Source organism: Toxorhynchites rutilus, chromosome 2 (genome assembly GCF_029784135.1).
Source record: "Toxorhynchites rutilus septentrionalis strain SRP chromosome 2, ASM2978413v1, whole genome shotgun sequence".
Taxonomy (NCBI): Eukaryota; Metazoa; Arthropoda; class Insecta; order Diptera; family Culicidae; genus Toxorhynchites; species Toxorhynchites rutilus.
The window spans coordinates 263,721,870-263,742,459 of NC_073745.1; the positions used below are offsets into that span (position 1 = coordinate 263,721,870).

Here is a 20,590-nt window from a genome sequence, read left to right on the forward strand (position 1 = left end):
CTTCTCTCGATTCAATCACACACAAAAAGCATACTTAAACGATATTCTGGTGGTGAGACACATTCATTTTTCGTGAGGACATCGACAAGACAACATCGTTGCCTAACGTGCTGGAGGAGGTGGACGGCGAAGGATCGAGATCTGCCCTGAAACGCAATCAGTTTGTTTGAAACAGTGAGGGAGCACAGAGAAGCCGATCCTTCAGGAGAAGAGAAGATGACCATCGAAGTAGCCGCTACATACACGCACGGAATTCTTTCCGTTTGGATGCCATTCAGCATCGAGAAAGATCCGGAAAATAATCTGCCAGTTCCTCTGGGAATTTAAAAATACATTCATGTGAAAGAGTTTATTTGAATGATTCCATCTATTCATGTAACACTGTGACCAAATATGTCTCAATCAAGTGCTATTAACAGATGGTTATCGAGTTAGCATTAACCACTGGTGGGCTTCCAGTATCGAGGAAAATGTGGAAATATTTAATCGTTACTGAAAATAATCTGCCAGTTCCTCTGGGAATTTAAAATTACATTCATGTGAAAAAGTTTATTTGAATGTTTTCTATCCATGTAACACTGTGACCAAATATATTTGGTTTTGTGATTTTCAATCAATCGCAATTAACAGGATAGCTTCTGAAGATTATTCTTCCCCATCAGTAGGATATTTCCGTATCCAATATTGGATGCATAAAACCTTGTGCCTCCAACGTAACGCTCTCGTTTTCGAAGTCCCCCAAATATTCATTCATTCAGAATGAATTTAGATTCAACTTCAAACAAATGATCTCTAAATCAACGATAGTCCTACGTCACCCTTGCGGTTATACCATAGATATAACCCACTTCCTGTTTTTCAATTCCCAGGGGCACTGGCAGATTATTTTTCAGCAACGATAACATCTTTCCGGAATCTTCTCGACGCTGGATGGCAACCAAACGAAAATAGTTCCGCGCGTGTATGTCTGTGTTTTAGGCGGCTGCTTCGATATCTCCGATGTTTTTCGATGCTGATACTCTCTTGGTCGCCTTCTCTTCTCCTCCTGATGGATCGGTTTTTCTACGCTCTCTCACAGTTTCAAACAAACTGAATGCGTTTTAGGTCAGGTCAGACCAGGTAATGAATCCCTCGATCCCTCGCCGTCCAGCTCGTTCAGTAACGATGTTGTCTTGTCGATGTCCTCACGAAAAATGAATGCATTTCACCACCAGAGTATCGTTTAAGTATGCTTTTTGTCCGTGATTGAATCAAGAGAAGGTATAGTTTACGAAGGCAATTTGGAATGCAAACTAGAGGCGAATGAACGAATGAACTGAGTATGAAACTTTCAGCGACTGAGCCATAATCGATTGAAAATTATATGATATTCGCAATGCGAAACATTTTCCGTTGCGCGCGCATCCAATATTGGATACGAAAATATCCTACTGATGGGGAAGAATAATCTTCAGAAGCTTTCCTGCTAATTGCACTTGACGATAACGATAACATCTTTCCAGATTCTCCTCGATATTCGAAGCCCATCAGTGGTTAATGCTAACTCGATAACCACCTGTTAATTGCACTTGATTGAATAACCACGAAACCAAATGTATTTGGTCGCAGTGTTAAGCCAGCGCTACACGATGCTACGAACACCCTCGAATGCTGGACGCTCGATGATTCGACGCATTGTGTAGTCGACTGACGAGCTACGAACCTCCAATGTCGAGTGTCGAATATTCGCGTTGGAAGGTAATCCGTTCGTTGTGGATTACCTTCCAACGCGAGTGACACGAGTCAAAGGTTTTTTGTCATTCGTTGATTCGACACTCGATGACATTCGATACACCGCTACACGATTCGTCCGAATCTATCTTTGACAGATTGGTTTGTTTACAAGTTTTAGGTGAAGGAACTGTGAAATTGATTCTCAAAGTTCTAAATATTCGACGAAATATTGCATTCTAATAATGTTGATTTGAAGCATTTTTAATTTACAGCCCGATATCAGTACAATTGCTACGGCAGCGATTTGAGTACTCGCATCGTCATTCAGTTTCCTAACGTTTTTGATGGTAGATAAAAACAATAAACATTCGATCCAAATACTCGCCGATTGTTTGGGCCGATTGCTTTGAATCGAACATTCACTTCACCGTGTAGCAGCACATTCGTCACAACATTTGATGATTCATCGAGTCAAATGTTTGAGTCCAACATTCGAGTGAAACGTTGGACGAATCGTGTAGCGCCCGCATTATATGGAGAGAAAACATTAAAATAAACTCTTTCGCATGAATGTATTTTCCAATTCCAAGGGGAACTGGTAGATTATTTTTCAGCAACGATAACATCTTTCCGGAATCTTCTCGATGATGGATGGCAGCCAAATAAAAATAGTTCGGCGCGTGTATGTTTGTGTGGTGGCTGCTCCGATGTCTCAAGTGGAACCGTTTGTGGCATCACTCTCCTCCTGATGGATTCCCTTCTGGCCTAAGGTGCACAAACAGATTCTTGGGGACACCGTTCATCAGCGCTTCCATGATAAACGAAGTTAGCTTCACCACAACAGCGACAACATGCTCCAATCGCTGTTCAATCATAACTGAGTGGATTTCCGAGCGGCGCTCGCTTATATACCGATTGGTGATTTCAATAACCGGTTTTGAAAGCAATTTTAAGGCTATTGAAACAAGTTTTTGGATCAAAAAGTAACAAGTATATAACGCGTAGATATTTTATCTTTCGACTTCATTCGATTTATCATACCATTTCGTTCGGTTGTTTAGGAGTTATTAACGCTCAAAATCTCGGTCTCCGGCGTAACGCTTTCGTTCTCGAAACTTTGATTTCACACCCCGGTATAGAAATGAGAGACGTAGTCCTACGTCAAAGGTACCAGACGCTTTTGTAATGTCAATTTTAAAAAAATGCAAAACAGAACCTTTATAAATCCGTAGAGATTGTGCTAAATTCAGAGGGTCCGACAATTCCGCTAATCTAGGGCTATTTCCATCTTAAACAGGCAACAAAAAAGTCTTGTATCGTTACGAGAGGGTAGCAAACCTTTCAAAGATGATTTTTTATCATGATACTATCTCACTAATCATCGCTTGATCGGTATGACATTGAAACTCTATCAATGCATTATGTCATCGTGTTATCGTTTTACGAATATGAAATATAAACGGAAATTCAATTTCTTTTCTCTGCCTTTGTCCTTCCGTCGAGATATTATTAAATTGTTTCCAATCGTTAATGACATTCGCAAACAGTTTCAGTGTCACTACTGCATCTAAGTTAGAATCACTAATATGTAGTTATTTGTCTGCTCTCAGTTATTAAAAGGATTCTAAGCGCTGTTTTTCCGCAATATGGGCTCTAGCCATCAATCGGATAAATCATCCGCGCGGGAGGGAGGTATATTTTGATGGTGTTTGGCTTGAACTTTTTGATTTCCGAGAAACAGCCACTTTCTGCTACGCGAACCGTGACGTGACTAGGAACTTTTCGCCACTTGCGAACGCACCGCGTTTTGATCTGACCGAAGTGATTCAAACTCGTTACGCTCATCACTGGGAAGAATTTGTGGTCTTTCAGAGCACCCGCCACAGGCCGGCGGTCACAAATAGAACATGAAAAAGAAACCGATGTAATTAAATTGGAAATAGTGAAACGATCTCTTCCTTCTCTAATTTCATTATATACAGATAATTTAAGATGTATAACACCCGGGAAGAATATTTTTCTCACGTTTATCCAGGCCGCTGTCCGCTTCGCTGTCAGTGATTATTGTATGCGCGGCTCCCTGTAATAGAAATGCATTACGGTTCCGAATTTCACGAATCACTTCCCATGGGCGGCCTCTCGAGCTGGACACAAAGCTAAAAACAATGGAAATTATCCGGAATTAACCACTTCAGGAGGTTGTTGGCGATTGTTTTCCGTCTTTTCGGCACTGGTTTGGAAGCGCTTGTTTGCTCCCACATTTGTGTGTGCCTTCCTCCCTATGGCAGTGCTCTCCAGAAAATATGATTGCTCAATTTAATTGCGCTCTATGGTCTAGATTTTCTCAAGTAGTCTCCTAGCGATCTTTGGCGCCTTCTTCGCCAGACTTTGGGTTGCGCTGGTATCGAAAATGAACGAACAAAAAAAACTTATTAAGCGGTGTTTTTGTTGGCCCAACATTCACCGACAGAATAATTTTCACGCTAATCGGCGGCTCGCATCAATGCTTGTTTACTATACTTTCGGGAAGCGCTCGGAACTTGTTGAGGTAATTCCGTCTAGCAACATGTAATTTACCTTCAGAGAACCGATACGTGTGGTTATCCACATTGAATCATAATACCCAAATGAGTCTGTGTATAATAACAATCTGTTTTATGTAATCAGACAAGCATCTAATGCAATACATTAATTATTGTTTATTCAGATAATAATTAAAACGGAAGCAGCATTGAGAAGCGCTACAATATCCATTATGAAGAGCATAAGATTAAATGAATACATGCGGACATATGATTGAGTTGAGTTGTCATAAGGAATTTATGCTGTTCACACGAATACTATGACCCATTCCAGCGTGACGTGACAACGTTTTGACTTACTAAAAACAGGTTTTTTTTTTGAATAATCACACAATTTCCAAATAGTAAACGATGTCAAACTAAAATTGAGAAAATTTCCTACAAGAATCTTCAGTTGGAGAATATTTTACAGTTGAATTCCCTTGTTTCAAGCCCAATACTTTTGTGACGTGACAACACTTGTCTTTTTGCGGTTTCTGACTTTTGGACATTAATGTTCTATTTTCAGTTCCGTTTCAAAACATACAAATAAACTTTGTTCTATGTGCAAAAGCACACTGCTGCAACTGATTATTATCACTACTAACTATTTGTACACAATTGTACAATTGTCCTAATAAAATGAATACAATGAACAAAAGCTTTTCTTTATATTTAGCAATAAACTTACTCAAAATTGATTCGAATAATCGCACAACTCACGATTTTACTATTCTATTTTATTCGAATCACTCCGAAAATTTCTGGAAACAGAAAACTCTTTAGTTTAGAAATCACTTTGTTCCTTCTCAATTATCTACACTGAGAGAAATAATTAGTAAATATAACGATTTTTTTGGTAAATACTACCAATCTATAGTCATTTTCGACCGTACTAATAAACACATATGTCAAGCAGAACCATGATTCGGAAGCCCAATATCGGCTACATTTTCTCGCCGAAAATGCACGTATCAGAATTATATCCTTATTATACCTCCGTATTGCCTTATGGGAACAATGAAAATGGTTAATACGCGCTTTTTTCACCAATTTTCAGATATGACAATATCCAAGCTTACTAATGTTATCGAGTAAAATATACTAATCTCTGGTAGGGATGCGGGTTTGTTGACAATATGTACAAAAAATTTGTACATTCTACTAATTTTGCATTACCAAATGTATTTAGTAGTTTTCGACCGAGGATTTTTCTAAAGCGGACCTTACACGGTCAACTTTATTGACAATATGATGACATTTGAGAGCATAATGACAGCTGAACATGGCCGACGACGCAGAAATCCGGATTTTCTGATTTTCGAGCATCAATATCGTGACATTTCATATGGATGCATGATGTTGACGTTTTACCTCACGGACTTCCAGACTGAGTTGCCAGATATGCAAGCGCACATTTAATTTTTGTTAGTCTTTTTTGCGATTGCAATTAAAATTTATAAACTACTGAAATTGTAGGAATCATAAATGGAAGCTTTTGCTTTAGAAAACCGATACTTTGAATAGCAAAATACGGTACTTTTCACGATACAAATCAAAACTTCAAAGTAAACTGACAATGTGATGGTGAGAGAGTGGATGAAACTTAACAACGTTTTAGGAATTTTTTAACGTTGAACTCGGTCATTCTTTGCGCTAGTGAGCGGGTTGTGTGTTTCTTCACACTCCGCTATAAAATTTGGAGAATGAGAAGATCTGGGAAAATCACAGATGAAAAAACATCATGTGTTAATTCAAGCTACAGTAGAATCCCGATTATCCGCGGAATAGTCGGGCAAACTCACCGCGATTAACGAAAATCGCGGATGACCCATTAAAGGACAAAAAAATGCAAACACGAAAAGAGATGTTTCAACATAAAAACTATGTTCTATCAATACAGAAATCAATCAACTATCCATCTATAAGGTCGTGTACACCAGTAGCTAAATAATGTAAAAGCCATGACCACAACAAAAGAGCATGGGCCTACCTCTCACTAACAAATTCCGGAAAGGCCTATTGATTTACAATGGAACTCGCAGTCACGAATAATCCGCAGGGCGGATCACCCGCTCGCGGATAATCGGGGTTCTACTGTCATAGTCTCATTTATGGAATAAAAACATTTGCTTGCAGATAAAATAACTTGCATATATTTTCGCAAACTAAAATAATCTGGCATCTCTGAAACTGAAACGAACAGTCTGTATTTGTGAAACGAGTATTATGATGTATTTTTGGGAAGAAAAACCGAATTCTAAAGTGTAAATTTTGAATGAAAATTAACTTTACTGCATTACTCGAGAATTAATCAAGTAAATGGGCGGGACGAAGATTGCCGGGTTAGCTAGTACCTCAATAAAAATATTTAAATCGCACTTTTCACTTCTTGATTTGTATCGCTCGACGGCTCAGAATGGAATGATCGATTATGGTATTGGTATGGTATTCTTCCCGATTGCGAAACCTTTCGAATCTTCTAGAAAAATTCTCATTAATCCTGTTTCTACTGACGGTTCTGACTTTATCCTTTGGGTATCCGTTAATCTAGAATCTTCGTCGAGGACTACCAAGATCTTGATCGATTATACTGAGCGTCTGATTCTATTCGTGGTCTGGTATCTATCTTTTTAAACTCGCCTCACTCGGAGGTTGGTGCATAAAAATCAAATTCATTTCAAAGAATTTATGATAATATAGTTTACAATTTTCTCCTAAAACTAGATTTGAAACTTGGTTCACTGGTACATTACCTCATGGAATGGGTCCTATGCTTAACATAATTTCACATGGGAATTTCTAACTGGAGAAAAAGAGCTTGAACTTGAGCTTGGGTAGACTGTACAATTCGTAGTTGCCCTCCGTGATTCCGGGAATTTCTAACAGGAGAAATAGAATTTAAAAAACCGGATCGGACCTTGGAACTTGAGAAATGTTACTGTAAGCCGTTTAGCTTTCTTTTAAGTATTGTAAGTACTTTGAGAATTGTATCGGTGGACCGCAGTTTCAAGAATCATCACATCACAAAAATTTATAATCTGTTCATCCTTTCGCCGTGACTTGCAGAAAAATTCTCTCGAAAGCTACAATAACTAATCTCTAGTAGTAGTCCTTTTTTTAGTATTATCTTATATAATATTAATTAATGCATTACACTGTGTACGAAACGAACAATGTTCACGCTGCTCTCGCAGTTTTGTGTTCATGCACAAACATTTTTTTTTCGTACGTCTGTGTTTGAAAATGTGACATGTTTGTATTCGAAGTATGCTGGGATACGATAATTATCATTGTCGAACACGCCGCATACCAATCGAATCGAAATTGTCTAAGATTTGTTTGATATGCTATAAATTACAATCCCATAGTGTTGATCACAGCGACAATGAAACAAAATTCGATGAACTTCTATCTCTAGGTGGTTTATTTCAATGAACAGAAGTTATAAAATTCCTGTGTATAAATTAAGATAGTTAAGCTAGGCTAATTAATTATAATTTCAAATTTACTTTTAGTGTTTTTCGCTGGATTAACCTTGTATATAAATGTGCGTTTTGTGATTTTGTGAGCGGTTTCGGTACAGGAGAACTTGTTTGTCTACATATATCTGTTTAGTTGTAGGAATATATCATAAATTACGTTTAGGATTATGCTTTAGTTTCACGTATTTCTCACCTTTCTAGTCTTAGTATAGCAAATAAGATATATAATAAGATAAATTGTATATAAATTCACTAATTTCAAGAAGTAGTTTCAATGTAGTTTTAAGGAGTTAGCTATTTCGATTGTTTCCTGATGTTTACTTTTTACTTTCTTTGTGTTTTTATATGTGTTTGTAAATCGGGCTTCATTGCACAATAGTCGCGTGAGATCCCTCGCGTGTGAATAGGTGTGGTACGTTCAGCGGTCGATAGTGTAGATTGGCGTAGGGTGCAGCCGGAGCACTTTCCGACGTGGCGTAAATAACACTCCCCCCCGGAATACGCGAAGACTACTTCTGAAGCGTGTTCGTCTCAGCGCCTACGTCGACTACTGCTAAGGACACCGCAGGCCGCTCGTAGATGCCACCTGAAGCAGTCTGCACAGTGGCCCATCTTACCTGACCGTCTGGGGCCTGACACGTAGCAATCACTCGGCCTTTCGGCCAGCAATTTCGAGGAAACTTTGGATCAACGATGATTACCACATCTCCAACTGTAATCGGTTTTACTGGTGTGAGCCATTTGGTCCTACGAGTTATCGTAGGCAGATAGTCGCGAACCCACTGCTTCCAGAATAAGTCCGCTAGAAATTGTGATTGCTTCCAGCTGTTCCTAAGCAAGACAGGGCTGTCATTCAGAGGAACCCAAGATCTCAGGCCATTAGCTGACCCCACTAGGAAGTGGTTGGGCGTCAACACCGGCGAATCGTCGCCATCAATTGGAATGTTGGTCAGAGGACGAGAATTGATAATATTTTCGATTTCCAGCAATGCGTTTTCCAGTACTTCGTGTGTCAACAGCCTGCTAGACTTTAATCGACCAAGGTTCTGCTTGACACTCCGGATCAGACGCTCCCACGCTCCACCCATGTGGGGCGTGACAGGAGGGTTGAAAAACCACTCGGTGTGACTCGAGGTGAACTCCTCCAATAGTGCATCGTGATCAAGGTTTTCTATTGCACTCTGCAACTCTTTGCTTGCAGCTCGGAAATTAGTTCCACGGTCGCTGTAGATCGCCGCCGGAATACCCCTCCTAGCCATGATGTTGCGAATGGCCATTATGCAGGAATCAGTAGTCAGTGTATGAGCGATCTGCAGGTGAATGGCACGAGTGGTTAAGCAGGTGGCGAGAACCCCCCACCGTTTCTCGGTTCGTCTTCCAATCGACACCAATATTGGACCGAAATAGTCCACACCCGTGTGAGTGAATGGACGAGCGAAGGCAGCTAGACGAGCAGGAGGAAGATTGCCCATTTCTGGAGGTTGTGGTTTTGCGAGAAGGATCTTACACTGTTGGCAGTCTTTCCGCATTTTTCGGTATGTTGTCTTCAGATGAGGAATACGGTAGCGTTGGAGTATTTCGTTCATCGCTGTCTCGTGATTCTGATGGTTGAATCGCTCATGTATGGCGGAGATGACGAGGCGGGTTACAGGATGGTCGCGGGGAAGTATCACCGGTTCAAATGCATCTCGATCGACGAACGCACAGGCCTTCGTTCGGCCTTTGACTCTAAGAACATCATTCTCATCCAGAAAGGCACACCACTGGTAGAGCAGGCTAGATCTGGGAATGCTTTTAGCTGAACTCTTCAGCAAACGGTTCTTCTCGAAGATAGCTATTTCCTCTGCGAAAACGGCGGACTGAGCACAGCGAAACAGATGGTTTTCCGCGTCTATAAAGTCTTGCCGTTGCAGTGGCCCGAGTACTCGTTGTTTTCCGTAGCAACTAAGCTTTAGGTTGCGAATGTAGCGCATCACATAGGCCGTTACGCGTAGAAGAATGATCCATTTGGAATAATTCTGGGGACAAATTGGCGAACCCCTGGGTCGAGTATGAACGAGGAGATGCGGTCGAAGCTCCTCATTGGTGGTTCTTCCAGGAAATGGATTCTCAGGCCAGTTTTCTTTTTTGAGCAAAAGGAACTCCGGTCCACGGAACCAGCGACTGTTACTAGCCAAGTTAGGCGCTCGCTTCCACTTCGTTCCTTCATCAGCTACGTTGTGTTTTGTCGGAACCCATCGCCACTCGAATATCTCTGTCGTTTCGAGTATCTCGCTGACCCGAAATGCAACGAACTGAGTGTATCGTCTGTGATCCGAACGGAGCCAACAGAGTACGTCTTTGGAATCTGTCCAGAACGTCCGCTGCGTAACGTGGATTGAGAGCGATTTTGAAATAGTATCTGCAAGCCGCACGCCTATAACTGCCGCTTGCAATTCGGATCGAGGAATCGATAAAAATTTGAGTGGAGAAACTCTTGTTTTGGCACTTACTAGCGAACATTCAACAGTATCGCCATTCTCGAATCGTAAATATACCGCCGCAGCAAAGCCGTTCTCACTTGCATCAACGAATGTATGCATTTATACATCGGTACCGGCTTCTGCGGGTGTTAGCACTCGGTAGCAGCGTGGTATTTCAACGGTTGTTATCTGCGGAAAAATTGCCAACCAAGACAGCCACTTGTCGTACTGCAAGTCCTCGATCGGATCATCCCACCCAACAGACGTTCTCCAGATCTCCTGCAGTAAAACTTTCAGGAACATCATAACGTGTGCAATGAGTCCCAATGGATCGAAAACCATCATTAGGGTGCGTAACACTTCTCTTTTCGTTGGTCGACGGTGTCCTGAGATGAGTTCTCTATCATATCGTGCGGATACCTTATAGGTGAAGCAGTCTTTCGAAGTATCCCACCACATACCAAGGACTTTTTCGGTTACGCATTCGTCTCCGATAGCAAGGTTCTTCTCATTCGTTATTTCCTCACTAACCGCTGCCAGAACGCTACTAGAATTAGATATCCAGTTCCGCATTTCGAACCCAGCTGCTGCGTGGATCTTTTTGACGTCCTGTACAAGCTGGATTCCTTTCTCCACAGACTCCACGCTCACAAGCATATCGTCCACATAATGTCGGTTGACTATAGCGTCGACAGCTTCGGGATGATCTCGTTCGAAGCTCTTGGCATTTCTGTTCTTTACATATTGTGCGGTACTCGGCGAGCAGCAGGCACCGAAGGTCATCACCTGTACTACGTAGATGTTCGGCTCCGTAGCATGATCATTGTCTTTCCAGAAGAAGCGTAAGCAGTGCTGGTCCTCAATTCTCATCATCACCTGGTGAAACATCTCGCGGATGTCACCACACACTGCTATCCGAAACTCTCGGAACTGCACCAACACGGATAGAAGAGATGTCAGCTGGTCAGGACCTTTCAGCAAGAAACTATTGAGGGACAATCCGTGGACGGTGGCTGCTGCGTCCCAAACGAGCCTAATCTTACCCGGTTTGTTTGGGTTGACGACCGGGAAAATCGGAAGGTACCACACACGAGGCCTTGGCGATTGCAACTCTTCAACGGTTAACTTCCTTACGTAGCCTTTGCTAACGTGGTCATCAATTTTTGCCTTTATCATCTCGGCTAGAACAGGATCCTTCCTCATACGATTGTCTAGACACCTCCACCGCTTCAGCGCCATCGATTCACTATCCGGAAGTCGGACGTCATCATACTTCCAGAGGAGCCCGGATTCATAGCGGCCAGCTATACGTCGAGTAAGCGTATCCAGGAGCATTTGTGCTCGTTGGTCTTGATGTGACACCAGCAATTTGTCTGGTTTTATGAGTCCAAGACTGTCGAGTGAGAAGTACGTTTTCACCATCTTATGTAGGTCATCGTCTGGATGCCGGTTGCACTCGCACGTTTGTACGCTGTGGTAGTTCACGTACTGCTCAGCCTTCTCTTTGGCGGTACAATTACCAAAGAGCATCCACCCTAACCTTGTTTTGACAGCGATTGGCTCGTTGTCGCCTCCTTCTCGACTTTTGATGGCATGTCCCAGTCTAGCATGGTCCAGACCGATAAGGATACGAGGACTGACATCGTAGTACGACTCGAGAGGTAATTTTGCCAGATATGGGTACTTTCTCTGGATCTCCGCAAGCAGTAATGTTTGAGGACGAATTTGCAAAGAGGACATAGTGTAGACACCAGACAGATCATATTTTTTCGAACTATGCACGCCTGATATCTGCAGGTTTATCTTCTGCGACTCTTTCTCCATTTTCTGCGTACCGCCGGTCCACTTCAAGCATAACGATTTTGTCGGTCCTTGCACACCCAACTCATCGGACAGACTCTGCTCCACTAGCGTGAGCTCGGACCCATCATCAACGAACGCGTATGTGCGTATCGTCTTCTTTGGTCCATACAGCATGACAGGAACAATTCTGAATAGTATGTCCGACTGACCTTGGTGAACATTACAACTTTGATCGGTTCTCCTCGTTTCTGTTTGTGCGGTACTAGGAGGTGTTGGCTTCGACGCTATACTTCTTGAGATTTCATGTTTTTGCATATTATGAAGCAGCGGATGATGCAGGAATTCGCATCCGTTCATTCCACACGGTTTGGACTGTTTACAAGACCCATTATGTTTTCTCAAGCATTTTCGGCACAACTTGCACTCCTTGATGGTTGCCCACTTGGAATCGTAGCTAAATTCCTGGAATCTCTTGCACTTTGCTACAGAGGGGCAAGTAGCTTTGCAAACTGTACATTGATCCCTAACGACTACACCAGATGATTTCGTTTTGAACGAAGCTTCGGTAGATCTTGTACTGGGGGATCCCTCCTCGGAATGAAAATTCAGAAAGCCATCCTTCTTGCCTCCCCGAACACGCTGCTCGCTACTGCTACTGATCATGACGGCGCTGGCATCTTCCGCGGTTGTATATAGCCACGCGCTGAAATCGATGAGCGTTGGACTCTGTTTCCCACGAGAATATCTTGCCCAGTCCATCTTGAGTGACGATGGGAGCCGTTCTACCAGCTCGTACCTGAGTGATGAATTGTACACAAAGTCGCCAACTTCACATGCCTGAATCGTGGCAACGAGATTTTCTACCGTGAGCGCGAAATTCACAACTGTTTCCAGTTTATCCATGTTCGGTGGAGGTAGTGAACGAACCTTCAGAATTATTGCTTGAACAATAGCCTCCGGTCTCCCGTAGAGCATCTTCAGCGTCGATATCACCCCGGCTACGTTAGTTGGGTGGAGTAGTCGACACCTCACTGCCTCCAGCGCCTTTCCCTTCAAGCATTTCCGCAGGCGTAACATGTTCTCTTCGTTCGAGAACCCACACATTTGGGTTGAGGAGTTAAACATCGAAAAGAACAGTGGCCAGTCTTCTGGATTCCCACTGAACTCTGGTAAGTCCTTGGAAACAGCTTGGCGTGCGGCAAGTTGACTTCGATTCAATACACACACCGTTTCGTCATTAACTGTCGCTGCGGGTGGTGCAGCCAGAGATGGTCGATGAACTGGAGTTGAACGCTGTGCGGGAATGAAATCGTTGCCATCTACCAATGTGCCTGGATTCATCGAAGGAATGATCGATGGTCGGTTTCCAGTGGAACTAATGTGGTGCGTGTGTGTACGCTGCGACGGTTGATCCTGTTGACCCAGAGGAATCGATGGTCGGATATTGGGCTGAGTGATATTTGGAGCGGGGTGCTCCTGTGACTGCTTCGCGTTGTTCGATGCATGTCCATTCGTCTCCTCTTCCACTAAACCGGAATCGTCCTCCTCACCATGGCGTTCGGTTTCTTCGACCCATTCCTGAATCTTAGACATTTTTTCCAAATCACTGACGACAGTTGACGTATCGTTAACGCAATCCTTCAGGATCACATACTTTTTCTCCAAATACTTTTTCTCCAATTGAAACTCGTCATTGAGTTTTTGAAGCTCCAACTCTCTCAATCTCTTTGCTTCACTCCTGCCTGAACATGCCTTACTCTTTGGACATTCCAAGGGCACATCCTTTGTAGCCGGCTCGGTTTGTCCTTGCTGCTGCTCTTCTGGAGTGTTATGAGTGCTCTGCTCTGTGTTGATACTAGTGGGGGGATTAGTCACTACTGGCCCTGAATCCTTCGCTGTATTGCAGATGGGACAGATCCAGGTAACGTTCGCAATATCATCTGTAACTTCCACACATTCGTAGTGGAACCACTGTTCACAACCATCACACTGTACCATCTTATCGTTATCCCGCTCATTACATAATCGACAATGAAAATCTTGTTTCTTTCGGACAACGCGTATGGGGTTTCGCCTCGTGTCGGACACTGACGGAGCTGACTTTGAGCTTCCACCAATAACAATGGAACTTAGCACTTTCGGTTTGGTTCCGGTATTCTGGCCTGGATGTACCAATTGAGCCTTAATTACTTTAGAATTTACCTGCGTTCCGCTAGGAGGGGGAACTATGCTGACGGAGTTTTTGGTTGCTAACGTTTCAACGACACCTGCGTTACCTGAGGCTACGTCATCCGTCGTAGGTAATGCGACGCTTACCCGTCCAGAGTTGGTTGATTTCTTCGACATCTCGGGGTTGATGTAAAAGAATTTTATAAGATGTTGATCACAGCGACAATGAAACAAAATTCGATGAACTTCTATCTCTAGGTGGTTTATTTCAATGAACAGAAGTTATAAAATTCCTGTGTATAAATTAAGATAGTTAAGCTAGGCTAATTAATTATAATTTCAAATTTACTTTTAGTGTTTTTCGCTGGATTAACCTTGTATATAAATGTGCGTTTTGTGATTTTGTGAGCGGTTTCGGTACAGGAGAACTTGTTTGTCTACATATATCTGTTTAGTTGTAGGAATATATCATAAATTACGTTTAGGATTATGCTTTAGTTTCACGTATTTCTCACCTTTCTAGTCTTAGTATAGCAAATAAGATATATAATAAGATAAATTGTATATAAATTCACTAATTTCAAGAAGTAGTTTCAATGTAGTTTTAAGGAGTTAGCTATTTCGATTGTTTCCTGATGTTTACTTTTTACTTTCTTTGTGTTTTTATATGTGTTTGTAAATCGGGCTTCATTGCACAATAGTCGCGTGAGATCCCTCGCGTGTGAATAGGTGTGGTACGTTCAGCGGTCGATAGTGTAGATTGGCGTAGGGTGCAGCCGGAGCACTTTCCGACGTGGCGTAAATAACACATAGTCTGTATATTGTTTAAGTTGATGAAAATTGGAAGCATCCCCATTTCCCCATACATTTGTTCTGTCCATTTGTGTGCTTTCCCGAACAGAGCTGTCAATAGCGGGCAACTTATGAAGCCGCCAGAATAGAAACAACGACGAGGGATAGCGAAATGGCATTGCATTGCAATTAATGGCATTGCAATTAACACAACTAGGGGTGGGAAAACAGTTCACTTTGATGAACGGTTCAATCACTAACCGTTCACTAAAGTGAACTGGTTCTTTCAAACAGTTCACTCACTCTTTCGTATGACGCAGGGAAATGTGATGGTAAAATGAAAAATAAGTGTTACCTAGGACAATTTTGTTTATTCAATTGTTTGTTAATGAATGATCACAACAATTTGTTGAAAATAGTTCAACACAATATAAAATTCAACTATCGAGCTACTTCATTTTTTGTTTGTTTTTTGGCGTATGACTACGTCTAACCTTTCAATATAGGGGCCCATTTCAATATTTCGGTGTGAAAAAGTGTTCAGTTTTTGAACGCTAATACCTCCTCAATTAATGAATGGATTTTGGTTTCAAATACACACATTGATAGGAAATATCCTCAGCAATTTTTTCTATGCTGCACATTACGGGTTTTCAGCTCATATAAAGTTCAAATTGATGAAAAATTGGAAGAGAGAATTCCCTACTTTCCCATACATTTTGTCTGCGCTCCCACAGCAAACAGCTATTCATTACAAGCAATCACGGGTACAGGCGAAACGTATAGACAAAGCGAAGGAGGGAGACAAAAAAAGAGATTATAAATAAATATAGGCGGTCGCTACAACGTTAACTATATGGCTATATAAAGTGAGCGATGGTGGGGCTTGGCCACATTCTATCATCGGACGCCAAGCAGGAAAGCCGCTATCTTGGAATTGATTTTCAGCATAAGAGATTGCTGCATTAGTCGGGGATGCGGGGATGCGGGGATGCGGTGCGATACCGCAAGAGTGAGAGACAGGAGTTTCAATGGAATGTGGAGCAGGAGAGCCTATCGAAGTTTAATAAAAGCGGTGGAAGCGTCGCGCCGGGTGAATGAGTGGCTAATCGCGCTCGATTGATAGAATGCTGGAGTTTTTATATGGTTTTATTTAGCTGTGACATATTTGTATGTTTGTATGTGCCATGTATGTCTATGGCGCTGTACCACATTAATTGAAATTTGACCCCTTTCCTGTTGACCGGTTGATCTGAAATTTGGAACACACCTTTATCTCTGCAGTCATTATAAAACTGCATATTTCATTATATTGAAAATCCAAGATGACGACCGCTACAAAATGGCGGATTACATTACATATTACAGAACACAATTATTTATGAAAAATGCAATACCAAAATGGCCGCCACCACAAAATGGCGGATTATATATTTTCTCTAAACCCCATCAATATGGGTATCAAATGAAGGACTTGACTAGTAGAACTAGTTATTCATGAGGAGTGCAAAGCCCAATCATATCACGATACCAGACAGTAAATTCCTATTACGATATGCTTGCCATCGAGTATGTGTTCGTTGCCGGCTGAACAATAACCCCTGCAACATTTGCACGACAAATTTTGATTTTTTCGTATTTGAATCTAAACGTTTGAGTGTTTGCTGAGTGCTGAGTTTTATTTTATCCTTTGATTTTTTTTCTGTAATTTTGTACATGAAAAGGGATCTGTGCTCCATGATATTCGAATAATGGACAGTCCTACGTCTCTCCGGTTATGTCCCCGACATTACCCACGCGTCTTTTTTATTTTGTTATTTTCAAATTACATCCCATCTGTCAAAATATCACACTTCTTCAAAACAATTTCCCCAAATAGATCGTTAACTAGTTGGAAACTGACTAAAAATTTCTGAAAATAATAGAATGATAATCTAATTATTACTTTTTTGTCAGTTGGTCATAACTCTCAGCTGTTTGATGCTATTGTTCGATTGTTTCTGGATATCACAGTAATCAGTTTCAACTGTTTTGCTGAATTTGTGCTTTTTGAATAAAATAATATAATAAATTTATAATATAGTCCACTATATCCAATCATAGCTGATGAACAGAAAGAGGACTGGGCATATGGAATTTTTTTTTTCTTAGTTAGGAATTTCCTAGCTTATGAATAATTAAATTCCAAGTTCTTACATTTTATGATTTTAAATAAAATAAATTATTGATTATATCATCGACTAGTCCAGGCTGGGGAGAGATAAAATGTGATCTTTCCAACAAAATCAACAACCCGCCTTCGCAACGAAAAGAAAATATAAGTATACAAAAAAATATAATAAATAGTTAAAAACCGCTTTGTCTATTCGAATTCAACGAAAAACATAATACACTGACTGGAATCAATTTTGCTGCAATAGTAGAAAATAGCAACCACATAGCGTAAGAACAACTCAATCCTGAAAGAATGAATAAAGAGAAGTGACAGAACATAACGATAAGCATGACTAACAATAAAGTTCAACACCGACACCATCGTGGACAACAGGAAGTGACATCACACTACCAATCAGATCGATATGATGAATCAGTACTATGCAGAACAACACATTATACTCCAAAGTAGACTACACTGCAACATGATAAATGGATTCGAGTCAAAAATTGTGGACTAATAAACTCTTCGATTTCGTTATATTTTCTTTTTAATATGTATTTCTTTTAATTTATATGGAAAAATTAAAAATATACCAGGTTAAACAATCACGTTCGCATGGAACAGATATAACTGTGATACAAAGTCTTTTTCGCATGAGCGCATATAAATTGGGATAAATACTCCTCCTTTCTTCCCACCACACCAACAAATCATTCGTTCTAGCTAGAAGCGGTTCAGCTAGATATTTATCAATTTCTACTATCGAAGCAGCCAGTGCATCATGTCTGGCTTGTAGCCTGCTGACAGCAACGTCGAACTCTTCCCACAGTGTTGAATTGTCAGTCTCTTCCGTACTGGAACGGTAGAAGTGGACGTTATTCTTATCTTCCGGGTTATCGCCTGATACGTTGCTCGGAATTGGCCATCATCCTGGAATCCTTGTCGCTTGAATCGCGGATCTAGAACTATCGACTGCGTTACTAGCTCATTAGAATCCCAGATAGAAAAACGCTTTGATAGCTCATTTGTAAGCTCGTCCGCTAATTTTTTTACTGTTATCGGTAGGTTTGAGTTAGCTGCATATTGATTTACTTTTTTCTTCAAGACTTTGGAAAGCATCGCACATTTTGAAAGCGAAACTTTTTTCTCCCTTGAAATTTCTACGGTCACTTCATCTAATACCTTCAATAATTTTATACTGTGTTCGATAATCTCCCAATCTCCGCTTCCAGGTTTAGTTCGGAATTAAGTATCGCCAACGTTGATATTATAGCTTCTTTATTAACAAGAACGCGGTCCAGCATATCATACGTTGAGTTCCAACGCGTGGGAACATCTTGATTCAGTTTCAAACTCCTCATGTTCATTTCATTTTGTATATCATGCAGCTTCGAGAGAGCATACGAGCTTTTTTTGAAGTATTGTACTATGTCGTTGGTCTTGTCATCCACATATCTAATTGATTTAGAAATTGAAACTTGAACGTCCAAATTAATCGTATGGGCAAAACACGGAAGGTGTCTTATTTTAAGAGTTGATGATGCGGATTTCATGTTTGCGGCGTTGTCGGTTACGATAGATGTGATTTTATTTTGTATGTTTTTAGAGGCGAATGAACTGAAAAGTTTAAAGCCTCTTTAATCCAACATCATCATTTTGTATGCCGTATTTTCCTATAACAGTATTTGTCCACTGGGCGATATTCTCCCGGGTATGTCGTTCTTCAAACTCCGAACACTCGAGTAAATATGCCTTCAGTTCGGTATTCGTTCCGAAGAAATGTGCAGTGACAGCATTAAACCCGATGTTGTTGATGTTTGTCCACCCATCACAGGTAAGACAAACAGCAGGCTTCCAGCTCCAACTTCACCTATCTTGTCAAATCTTCATGTACAGCCGTCAACAAGCTGTTTGAAAGGGTCTTTCTACTCGGCAGTGAGTATGAAGGACAAAGACGATTTTTTTAAATTCCTCATCTTCTACTAAAGAGAACGGGTGGTATTCCCGACAGATCATTTTGAGGGTTCATTCCGACAGGAACAGGCATCGGAGTAGATGACTCTACAGACGAAACATTATCACTTAATTTAATTGATGCAGATGTTCCAGGTCTATTCCCATCGAATGTTTCGGATGCTGCTTTCGAAGCTCGTTGTCCAACTCGTTCGTAGAGACAAACGGATGTTTGCTCTTCAAATGCCGCTTTGAGTTCGCTGTTGATCCTGCAGATATCGCCAATACAGCTTGGCAATATCTGCATTTTCCCTTTTTGTACTGTTTTTCGAAGTGATACCAAATTTCACTTCCGATTCTATTATTTCCAGACATCTTTGCAAAGAGAAGTGGTTAAAAGAGTTGAATTAGTTTGTTCATTTAAATAATTTGCCATCTTACCGTTCTATGGAATTTGGTTTTATCCCGTACAAATAATTCGTCACAAAAAGCAGAGTATCAACACTGTGAATATATACCATAATAATATAATGAGTGATAATATTTGATTAATAAATAATGAATGTTAATTACCGTCAAATAAATTAGTAGGCTATAGCTTTACAGCTGTTCAGCAGCAACAAAATGCAAACGTTAGTCTGAAAGTTATCGAACACAATATTATAATATGAAAAAATATATCAAATCAACAATGGAAATAACTGCTTGCTCACCGTTTGTCAAGACTGTCTAAATAGTTTTCGTCTTTCAAGCTCTTTCTCCTAGCAAAGATTGGAAGATTTGAATTAATTTGTTTTTTTTTTTAATAATCTGACATCTGACCGTTCTATAGAATTTTGTTTTATACCACACAGATGATTCGCCCCAAAAGGCAAACAAAGTATCAACATTGTGAATATATACTATATTATGAGTCATGTTATTCCATTAATGAATAATGATTGTAATTACCGTCAGAAAACGCAGAAATAATGAATGTAAATTACCGTCCGATGAGACTATAGCTTTACAGCTGTTTAGCAGCAACAAAACGTGAGCGTTAGTCTGAAAATTGTCGAACACAATATTATATAATACGAAAAATAATTCAAATCAACGACACAAAAAAGTATTCACTCACCGTTTAACGAAACTGTCCAAATTATTTTCGTCTTCCAAAGTCTTTTCCTAGCGAAGGAGAGAAATATTGATTAACAAATCAACTTAATGAATTGTTGTAAGCTTCAGAATATAAAAATAAAATTTGTAAGAAATAACAATCCAAATGAACAATTTGAAAATCAGCGTATCCTCAAACAGCCAATCAACACGAGTTTTAATTTGAAAATGGCAATATCGGCTTCTTAGTTTTGTTTTGTTTTTTCATAGCGCTATCGTTTGTTTTCATTTGTTTATTTAAGCACTATTCACCTTTTAGCACAGTTCAGCTACCGTTCGTTCGTTCACTTTCCACTTGTACTGCGGTAATCACACACAGTTCGTTCTGAACTGTAT

At 40.7% G+C, this 20,590-nt stretch overlaps 1 protein-coding gene and 1 long non-coding RNA gene across 2 annotated transcripts; both read right to left on the reverse strand.

Moving 5' to 3' along the window:
- Positions 1-8,268: 8,268 nt before the first annotated feature.
- Positions 8,269-10,341, reverse strand: LOC129766860 (uncharacterized). Its single transcript, XM_055767462.1, has one exon. It carries the CDS (start codon positions 10,339-10,341, stop codon positions 8,269-8,271), a length of 2,073 nt encoding a protein of 690 aa, XP_055623437.1.
- A 7,902-nt stretch (positions 10,342-18,243) lies between these two features.
- On the reverse strand, positions 18,244-19,887 carry LOC129768890 (uncharacterized). Its single transcript, XR_008741757.1, has 4 exons — positions 19,810-19,887; positions 19,670-19,734; positions 19,538-19,600; positions 18,244-19,471 (listed from the first exon to the last, which is right to left on the reverse strand). It is a non-coding gene; the product is annotated as an uncharacterized LOC129768890 (long non-coding RNA).
- Between the last annotated feature and the right edge of the window lie 703 nt (positions 19,888-20,590).